Below are 10,695 nucleotides of genomic sequence, written 5' to 3' on the forward strand. Positions count from 1 at the left end.
CAGAAAGGTTCTCCAAGAAAAAACTAAACTTTTTCCAAGAGACACCTTTTTCTAGACACTTGAAAACAATCTTACATGACATCCAATAGAATTAGGCAGGGAGAGGGGAGCATGTTTGATCTTTGGTTATACTAAATGAACTGCAACACATGACACGTTCACAAGGCAATTCACATTCTTGAAGAGACCCAAATTTCTACTTCCTAAAAACAAGAAGAAGCTGAAAAAGCAACTCTTCTCCATAACAGACCCACAAATCACTACATTTAACAATGTTATTTATACCATTCACATATTATCATATCAAAATGAATTAGGGACCCAAACTCTTTGCATCTTGTAACCAAATTAAATATAGAACATGGTTCATTGGTGCCATTTCTAAAAGTGTGATCTTTGAATTCAGCCAAGGCATATAGATAGTACAATAGTATTGTTTGTTACAGAATACACATGTAATGGCTGCTGTAGTGACATGCATTTAGTAAAAGAACAAGCAGAATCACTCTCAACGACTAAATTAAACAGGCACTACAGACTACTAACAACCAGAAACCTGATCCAAACGCATCGCATCACGTAACTACTGCAAAGAATATCATGCAATGCTAGCACAAATTCATAACAAAAAGATGCTATATCAATGAACTGATAAGTTTCTATTCTAGCATTCTTCTGCTTAGAGTTTTGGTCTCCCATGACTTTCCCCACTTCATTGATCACTACGCTACACCTTTGGACAAGTCTCTAAGAAACAATCAACAACTGCAGCCAATACTTGAATTGAGGTAATCCTAATATTCAAGTTGTTTAGCAAATTCAAAGTCAATGATAATATAGAATAATGTTCTTGGTCTTCATTTGAGAGTTTGTTAAATAGTAAAACACTATGGAAGCGTCAAGAAAACAACACGTCAACCTAGTTTCATATAAGACTATTTAAACCCGATCAAGTAAAAGTGATCGTAATAAATCTCATAAGTAGTTTTTTATTTAGAATCTCAACACGTCCTGATTGAACCTCAAAAGAACAAACTACAGGAAGATGCTGTTCAAGTAGTTGTCCAGTTTATAAATCATGACAAGAATCTAGGTTTCTTGCAATAGTTTCTCAACATCATTGTAATGAAAGGAAACAGTGCTGAAAAGACTACGGAAAAGATAAAAAAGAATAAAGAAATTCCCTGGTTAGGCGTTATGGCAGACATCACAGTATCATAGGTTGCCACCAAAGCAACAAGTGAGACTTGCAGTTCTAATTGCAAAGGAAATCCTATTGTAAGGAAATTTATTGTGTGGAGGGATACGAAAAATCCGATGGAGTTGAAAACCAAGAACAAGCCATAGGAAATCGGATAGTTGGTACCCATCACTGACTGTCCTGCGATATGCCGCAAGGACATTTTGCCATCATGACTACTGTTGTTATTGTCATCAGGCCAGTAAGTGTCTTGCCATACGCCTCCTGGTGGACTGAAAACTGCTTGATAAGTTGCTGTTGCAATTAGAATCGCTATCACTAGAAGGGTGTCTCTTACTTTTCCTGGACAGTCTTTGCTTTTATTGTACTTGAAGAAATCCTGAAGCTTCTTAGCACGAGATCGAGGCAGGTCCTTTCTTTGCTCTCTGCTGGATTGTTCATTTGATGGATCTTGAAATGGAACAACCCAAGATTGTGGCAAAACTTGTTGTTGCAGAGATTGCAAGTTTTCAGCAGATAAAGCACCAGATGCTCTAAGAATTTCCTCAATATCTGTATCTTCAGATTCCTCTAATAGTACCTCCAAAGGTGTAAGGCCTTTCTTGTTCAAAGAATTCACCTCAATTGTTCCCTTAGAAACAACATTCTCGCCGAGTAACATATCAACAACCTGAATGAATCATTTCTAAATTGTAAGTTAAAAATCAAGAGGATAAGATCAAAAGAGGCATAATGAAGATACTTGCCTCATATTGCTTAGTTGAGACAGCAAGATGCAAAACAGTGTTTCCTTGGATATCCTTCTTGTTTAAAAGACCATACTTGTTTAAATCCTTGAGGTTGTCAAGTAAAAATTTGAATGCTTCAAACTGATAATTCTTGACAGCTAAATGAAGGCAAGTCTCGCCACGAGCAGTCACTTCTTCTGCTGAGTCTGGAGAAACCACAAGAAGCTCCTTCATAACATGTTCTCTGCCTTTGATTACTGCATAGTGAAGTGGAATTCTTCTATCCTTTCCTTTGAGAAGGCATAGATTACTGTCAACATTCAAGATCTCCTTCACAATCTCTATATCTCCATTTACTGAGGCAATATGCAAAGGGCTGAAACCATCCTGGTTTAATTCTCCAGCGTATTCTGGCCTCAGGTGAATGATCTCCTTAGCAAACTCAAGATGCCAACTCAAACAAGCAATATGCAGAGGAGACTCATTACCTGCTAATGAAACTGCCCTGAGCAAAAGAGGATCTTCTTTGATCAAGCTTTGCAAGTGATGAACATCTCCTGTTTTAGCAGCCTCCCACAGCCTTCTGTCCATTAGATCTACCAAAGAATTATGAAACCTTTTAGCTGTTTCACCTCTGAATTCTAAAAATCTATCTCTTTTCTAGGATAAGAAAGAGAAATGAGTGGACTCAGTTGACTTACAAATCTTGTGTGTACTACACTATTTGCTTCCTCTTCTTTTCTTCTGTAGTTTCCTTTTTCATATTGCTTTGAAATGTGATACTCGCAGACAACCTCTTTTCATACTGCTTTGAAATGTGATACTCGCAGACAACCTCTCAATTACTACAAGGTAAAAGTAATGCCTCAGACCCCACTTATAAATTTCACTTGGTATGTTGTTGGTGTAGTATATGTCACTTGCCTTTCGTATTTCTAACTGTGTACAAAAAAATTAAAATTTCTTTCACACAAAAACTCAGTAGCAATATAGAAAATCCTGGTTGCCTCTTTTTTTCACTTTATATGTTGTTTAATTCCCCATATTATATCTTCCCTTTTTCAGGACTACTATCCACCTTAAATTAACAGAAAATGGTCAAATATATATCTTCTATTTTTATAAAGATAATGTTTGAATGATCAAATATATCTCTAGACTATTAATTATAAAAATGTCCAATTAAAAAGTGAACACGTGTTCAGATTTTAATACCTCTTTTTCGTATCTCACATGTCACATGTCTCTAAGAGAGTGAACACACGCTATGTGCCACCTCAGCAAGGGTGCGTTTATTACAATAATTCAGGGGATAATAGGAATCATGTATAATTAAGGTGTGTCGTTGGAATTTCGCGTATAGTTGAGAGGGGTACTTGTGCCTTTTCCCTTTTATCTTTCATCCTACCTTTTGATAGTAACTCTACTTCGCACCCTATTTTCTTTATTTAGATTTATCATTCAAATTATGAATGTGTCACATTATGTAACGACGGTAAACGATACAATCTATTCAAGTATTGTATTCATTAAAACAATAAAATATGAAACAATACGTAACAACCATCCAAACAATGTGTTAGGGGTCGCATCACGGTAAACACTTGCGATCAGCTACTCCAATTTATTCACTCAGGCAGGGAATCAACCCTACCATTGACTAGATCAATTCAGGCTTCTCTCTACTCGAAGAAAAGCCATGAAGACAGGACAGCAAGACAGAACAAAAGTATTTGCGAGTTGTTAGCAAAGGCCTTTATCATGTACATACTGTCCAACTATCACAGGAAAGCAAGACTTAACTTGCAGTATCAACATTGAACAAATCACACAGTACAGCAAAACAGAACCAACAAACCTAGGGGCAATGCCTATTATGCTTCCCAGAAAGGTTCTCCAATAAACTAACAATCAAAAATATAAAATCCAAGAAACATACACACTAGAAAACAAGCTTACATTACTTCTACGCCAATAACCTTCAATAATTGGCTTCAACACATATCAAGTTCATGCCCCCTCAAAAAGTTTAAACAGGAAACTAAGGCAGGGAGAGGGGAGCATGTTTGATCTTTTGTTATCCTAAATGAACTGCAACACCAACACATCACACATTCACAAGGCAATCCACACTCACGAAGAAACCCAAAGTTCTAATTCCTGAGAACAAAAAGAGCTGAAAAGGCAACTCTTCTCTGTAACAGACCCACAAATCACTACATTTGTGGGTCTGTTACATTGAATTGTTGTTATGTCTACATTATTACATTGAGACCCTATTTATAGACCCTAGAATACAATCCTTTACCAAGTAGGATACTATTTAGTATTCCTATTTCTATTTCTATTCCTATTTCTATTCTAATAGGATTATATAAACCTATTCCTATTCTTATAGGATTGTATAAACCTATTCCTATTCTAATAGGATTGTATAAACCTATTCATATTCTAATAGGATTGTATAAACCTATACATTTAACAATGTTAATTATACCATTCAAATATTATCATGTCAAAATGAATTAGGGACCCAAACTCTTTGCATCTTGTAACCAAATTAAATATTGAACATGGTTCATTGGTGCCATTTCTAAAAGTGTGATCTTTGTATTCAGCCAAGGCATATAGATAGTACACTAGTATTGTTTGTTACAGAATACAGATGTAATGGCTGCGTACTGACATGCATTTAGTAAAAGAACAAGCAGAATCACTCTCATGGCAAGGCAGAGTCTATCCAAGTGTAATTTTTCCTCAATTACTGCTTCAGGTCAAGTAAATTACTAACAGATAAAGTCACAGAAGGAACAGTTCCTTCCCAATTATCTTTGAACAAAAAACAGAACGTAATTTCCAAAGTACAATTGTATTTCTAGCAATGGAGTATTGCAATTTTAAACTCCAGTAAGCAACATCATAATAGACATTGACCAAATTAAACAGGCACTACAGACTACTAACAACGACTCCAATGTCAGAACCCTGATCTAAACGCATCGCATTACATAATTACTGCAATGAGTATCATGCAATGCTAGCACAAATTCATAACAAAAAGATGCTACATCAATGAACTGATAAGTTTCTATTTTAGCATTCTTTTGCTACTCAAGTAAATACCAAGATGGAAGGGAAAGGCATATTGCAAGCTCACTTTATATGGGGAATTAGCGTAATCCAGTATGCATTCTGCAATTCAATGCTGCAAAAGATCCACCAAAAAGAAAACTTTATCACACACCTAATATTAATCTAGCATTCAGGAGTTGGCATTCTCTTGGCCTTCTTATATTTCTTCTCCGATAACGCCTGAGCAAACGCCTCCACAATCCTTTGCTGTGACTCGAGTATCATCTCAGTTCTTTTCATCTCCATTTCCATTCTCATCCCTTCCAACTCTCTTGCTGCGTCCATCTTCATCCTCTCCATTCTGACGAATCCATCACCTAATACCTTTATCGCAGCCACCATTTCCGCCATGGGATCCTCCTTTTTCTTCTCCCCCACTCCTTCACCAACAACCCTTTTCCCCAAATCAGCTTTCTTCACGAATCCATCCCTGAACATCTGACTAGATCCAAAATTACTAGGGGTTTCAACTCGAGCGTCCTCAAATCTACTATACAGTTTCGCCATTGGAGGAGCTAACCCGGGCATCCCAGGTATCCGGATCCGAAACCCACCTCCTCCATTACTCACAACCCCTTGGAAACTACTCCGATTACCCGTATGCACATTGTTACCATACAAATCCCCAACAAGTTTAACGCCATTTTGATGGTAATCTTCTACATCCTCATCAGCTTCATCCTCACTGGGCGGTGGAGAAACAGCATTAGGACCTCTCTCCATCATATCCATACGCTTAAAATGTACCCAAGCAGAGCAATAACGATGAGATCGAGCCCCACCATACGGAGCAGCACGCTGGATTTCAGCACGATAACGTTTCCGAAGCTTCTCCATCTTATGCCGGCACTGCACAGCGGTCTTCGGGGGATCAACAGGGCATCTAGAACCAACATCATCAGCAACTTCCTGCCAATGATTAGCCCGTAGATTCCCCTTCCTTAGAGAATACCACTTATCCCTATAAGCATCAATGAGCGCTATTGTCTCCTCATGTGACCAACACGGCGGCGGAAGACGTCGAGAAGCCACCGCAACTGTAACGTTGGATGTAGACAGAGTCTGTGATGGGGTGGTAGAGAAATCTTGAGTTGATGGAGATAAAGTCGCCATTGTTGTGGGTGGTATTACAGAATATCAAATCTCTCAAAATCAGTAAACACCCAGAATTAGTTAACCGGTTCAGATTTATAAAGGAAAAAGAGAGGAAGGAAAAGGGGTTGTGGTTGTGGTGGTGGTGGTGGGTGGCGGCGGAGGAAAGCGGAGGCATAATGAAAGAATGTTAGGTTAAAAGGGGGGGAGATCTAGAGAGAGAGAAGAGGCCACCGCTAAAGGTGTTAGGGGTGTGTGGGGTGGCTAACGTGCGCGGAGGGCGTAATAATGTTGACCGAGTAGTGCTTGCTGCGTTCGGCGCCCACCGCCCAACAAGGCGTCAGCTGGCAGAGGCGTTTGTGGTGTGGCCTAAAAAGATAGTAAAATTTATGGGCATTTGAGCGTTTCTTGTGGGCGGAGGCGACAACACTTTTCTTCCTGCTTCCTAATTTTCTTTCTTTCTTTATAGTTACGTAATAACATGTTAATGCCTTTAAACTAAAGTTTTCCGGCTATACTTATACTATATATAAAATTGAATAAAAATCTCCTCAATTAATAGTTTAATCTAAAATATCTTCTTGATAGTCAATATTTAAAATAAAAATGTCTCTATTATTACTTAGTTGCTAAAAGATGTCCCTATTTTTAGTGTCATATAAAACGTTATTTACGACAACAAATCACTTATTTTATAGTCATCAAATTTGTTTATTGACAGTTTTGTTGGTTGGATTTTTATAAATAAAAGAGAAAAGGCTCAAATATGTTATCGAACTTTGAAAAAAAGGTTCATTCATGTCATTCGTTAAAAGTTTGGTTCATCCTTGTAATTTCCATTTTAGAAAAGGCTATGATTGTTAATTGAAAATAGTTCTGATTTTGAAAAAAAAATTACGCGTGGTCAATTATAATGCGGCCGCATCATTAATTAAATCATTTCTTAAGAGGAAAAGACTCAAATATGTCATCGACCTTTGAGAAAAAAACTTATCTATGTCATTTGTTAAAAGTTTGGTTCATTTATGTTATTTCAATTAGGACTTAGGCCAGATCTTTAAACTTGTCTCTAAATTTCATTTTGGCACTCCAACTCAACCTTGTTTCATTTTAATCCTTTGACTCCAATTTTTATGTTTCATTCAGGCACTTTTAAGTGATGTGGCAGAGTATGTGCATCACACTTTCTCTAAAAGAGTGAAAAACAAAAAAAAAATGTTTTTTTCTTTTAAAAAAATAAAAAAAATAATAAAAAGATTAACCCTTCAACTTTTTTTATATACCATTTAAACACAAAATACTAATTTTATGATTTCTTTATTTCTATATATGCTCTTCAATTTCAATTTTGCATTTTAAAAATCGACGTTCATCCGTTAGTTATTGTAAAAAAAATAAAAAATTGACGGATGATCATTGATTTTTTATTTTATTTTATTTTTAAAAAAAGTAACAATTTCTTTATGAGAGCTTCTCTGTATTTTCGTGTGAAAAATATCCTACGAAAGTGCGTCAATTTTCTTTCTTAAAAAAATTATAGACGACCCAATAAAGTGTGTCGAATTTTAGCGTTTTTTTGTAGTGTTAATAATTAGTAATGAACATGATTTTTTTACTCGTATTTAGTTGATGAAAAATTATAAAGCTGGTATTTGAGTTAAATCCAAATAGACTGGATACGAAGAAAAATAATATGTGGTGTCATTTAATTTAATTAATTGTTTTAAAAAAGAAAAATAACACACTTTCGTAGGTTATTTTTTCACATAATAATGTAGAGAAACTCTAAAAAAATTAAAAAATGATGTTCATCCGTTAATTTTATTTAAAGATATGATGTTGATTTTTAAAATGAAATAGTGGAAATGAAGAACATAAATAAAAATAAAGAAATCATAAAATTAGTATTTTGTGTTTAAATAGTATATAAAATAGAGTTGAAGGGTTAAAATGGAACAATGCTAAGATACGGTGTCAAAATAAAAAATGGGGGCAAGTTATAGGAGTTGTGTATGTGTTTTTAAATGGAACATAAAAATTGGAGTTGAGGGTTAAAATGGAACAAGGTTGAGTTGGAGTGCCAAAATGATATTTAGGGACAAGTTTAAGGGTTTGCATATGTGTTTGGTCTTTCAGTTAATAAATAATGACATGAATGAGTTTTTTCTCAAACGAAAATTGCATAGATGAGCCATTTTTCTCAAAGTTTAATGGCATATTTAAATTTTTCCCTAAATAAAATAACAACTAATATGTTACTATGGAATGTATTTATCCTAGTTTTGAAAAGTTTCAAAGAAATATATTATTTTGATGAATTAATTTAAATAATGACTTATTTCCATCAATCGTAATTTTCTACTATTTATCGTTGGATTTGAAGATATAAGATCTTGGTCATTTTATTAAATTTGGTTAAGAACACAAACAGATAGCACGCATATCATTAAGAAATCAAATTTAACAGTTGCTAAACTAACTTATAAATTGAAATTCACAAATCGTAATAATGTTTGCGCATTTATCTATCTAAAATTATATTAATCTCTTTTATCATAATGTTCATATAACATTAGGCGAAATGTTTTTATATGTTTAACATACTTTGGTTTGCTCTGAAAACAACCTTGTACAGAGGTGAACCTATAGTGTTAAGGGTACGTTAAACATAAATAAATTCTAAATTCGCCTCGCATTACACACATATATATATATATAAATCTCCGATACATAGTCAAATCCTAAAACTCTCCGGAATTCAGAGAAATGCAGAGCTAAGAATAAATTCAGATATATAATCCTTCAAGGTTGGTTAACTAGTGAAAGATTGGCTGATGTAATTTTGTGTGGATGCAAATAATCTGCAGAACGTGAGATATTGAGAGAAAAGACCAGTATGAATGGTACGCCTACACAAAGATAATAGCAAAAGTATGTTGGCAACTTGATCATTAGGCAACTGATGTAAGTTATCCCAATTGCAAACACACAGAATACCAGCTCAACTCTCATGGGAAATTCCCTCGTAACGATGTGGAACACGTGGAGGCTGATGAAGAACCCGAGCGAGTTGAAAAACAAGAATATGTGTGATGAATAGTGAATCAGGTGATCAGCTTCAATTTGGTAATTGGGCTGTTGCTGTTGTTGTAAGTTACCTGGAGGATTAAGAGCAGCTTGAAATGTGAGCATAGCCATGAGCATCATGATCACAACTAGTACTTCTCTTATGGATTCTATGCTATCTCTATCTTTGTCGTACTTTAGGAAGTCTACTAACCACCCACTCTTCATCTTTCGCCTAGGCATTACCTGTTTGAGATGTAGTAATTAAGTAAATAAAAGTGTGTTTTCTCTAACAGACAGAGGTATGTCCAAGTAAAAAGGATTTTCGCGTACTTAGTGAATGAAAAAGAATTAGCCCTGCAAGTGATGAGGGAATGTTTTCGAGACATATGTAAGACATTACCTCCCCATGTTGTCTGTTTGATGCACAGATTTGATTACATGATCTGATTGGTATTCCTACCATGTCTGTGGCCTTAAGGGCTCCTGCTCGTCGAAGAATGTCTTCAATTTCCCTATCGCCAGCTTCACTTTGAGAAAGAAAAAAGACATCAAGAGCTGTGAATCCCATTTGGTTCAAAGAATTCACTCCAACTGCCAAACTTGCTGGTAAGCTCCCATTCAGCAAGAGATCCACCACCTGAAACATCTATGGTTTCTTAGTGAAAATCCCGACTCTGCTATTGTATAGTAGTATAAACGAGTCATGTAGACAAGAAAATTGAAGCAATATGCTAGCAACTGGCTAATATAATATCTACGTACCTCGTGCTGTTTCCTTGCTGCTGCAAGATGCAAGACACTATTTCCTAGCTCATCCTGTTTGTTAAAGACCTCCATCTTATTGAACATCTTGATGTGCTTGATCAACACTTCCAACGCTTCAAACTGACCGCTCTTGACAGCAAGGTGGAGCGCAGTTTCCCCTCGAGAAGTCACAACTTCAACAGATTCAACACAAGCAGAGAGCAACTCTTTCATGACATCAACTCTGCCTTTGATAACAGCACAGTGAAGAGGAATTCTTCTCTCCCTGCCCTTCACAAGGCACAAACCAATGTCCACTTTTAAAATCTCCTTGACAATGTGTAAGTCCCCATTGGAAGCAGCAATATGCAAGCAACTGAAACCATTCTGATTTAGCTCCCCTGCTAGTTCTTTCCTCAACTTGAGAAGCTCTTTCACAAAATTGAAGTGGCCACCTAAACAAGCAAGGTGCAAGGGGGAATCACCATCAACTAAGCCAACGCGGCGAACGATAATAGGATCAGATCTTAATAGCTCCATCAGAACATCAACGTTTCCTGTTCGTGATGCATCAAATAGCCTACTCTCCATTCTAACTTAAATTAAGTTATAACAAGTTCCAAGTTTAAAAATTTTAGTGTGTTGAATGCTCAAGCACTCCTAAGTTTATATATATATAGTAGTAGTACCAAACACTAGATAGCATTTGAAAATGGATTTTTTTTTTTT

The 10,695-nt window shown here is 35.9% G+C and overlaps 3 protein-coding genes across 4 annotated transcripts; all 3 read right to left on the reverse strand.

Moving 5' to 3' along the window:
* Positions 1–963: 963 nt before the first annotated feature.
* On the reverse strand, positions 964–2,961 carry LOC125843075 (ankyrin repeat-containing protein BDA1-like). 2 transcript variants are annotated; one of them, XM_049522314.1, is made up of 4 exons: positions 2,631–2,961; positions 2,418–2,525; positions 1,948–2,339; positions 964–1,871 (listed from the first exon to the last, which is right to left on the reverse strand). In XM_049522314.1, the coding sequence occupies exons 2-4, from the start codon at positions 2,518–2,520 to the stop codon at positions 1,077–1,079; spliced, it is 1,290 nt and encodes a 429-aa protein (XP_049378271.1). In that variant the 5' UTR covers positions 2,521–2,525; positions 2,631–2,961; the 3' UTR covers positions 964–1,076. The 2 variants fall into 2 exon arrangements, with proteins under 2 accessions (XP_049378271.1, XP_049378268.1); XM_049522311.1 differs by having other exon boundaries at positions 2,418–2,961.
* Positions 2,962–4,762: 1,801 nt separating this feature from the next.
* On the reverse strand, positions 4,763–6,605 carry LOC125843094 (trihelix transcription factor ASIL2). Its single transcript, XM_049522326.1, has one exon. It carries the CDS (start codon positions 6,172–6,174, stop codon positions 5,185–5,187), a length of 990 nt encoding a protein of 329 aa, XP_049378283.1. The 5' UTR covers positions 6,175–6,605; the 3' UTR covers positions 4,763–5,184.
* Positions 6,606–8,955: 2,350 nt separating this feature from the next.
* Positions 8,956–10,559, reverse strand: LOC125843065 (ankyrin repeat-containing protein BDA1-like). Its single transcript, XM_049522307.1, has 3 exons — positions 9,985–10,559; positions 9,623–9,868; positions 8,956–9,465 (listed from the first exon to the last, which is right to left on the reverse strand). The coding sequence occupies exons 1-3, from the start codon at positions 10,555–10,557 to the stop codon at positions 8,956–8,958; spliced, it is 1,329 nt and encodes a 442-aa protein (XP_049378264.1). The 5' UTR covers positions 10,558–10,559.
* Positions 10,560–10,695: the final 136 nt, after the last annotated feature.

Source organism: Solanum stenotomum, chromosome 1, assembly GCF_019186545.1.
Source record: "Solanum stenotomum isolate F172 chromosome 1, ASM1918654v1, whole genome shotgun sequence".
Classification (NCBI taxonomy): Eukaryota; Viridiplantae; Streptophyta; class Magnoliopsida; order Solanales; family Solanaceae; genus Solanum; species Solanum stenotomum.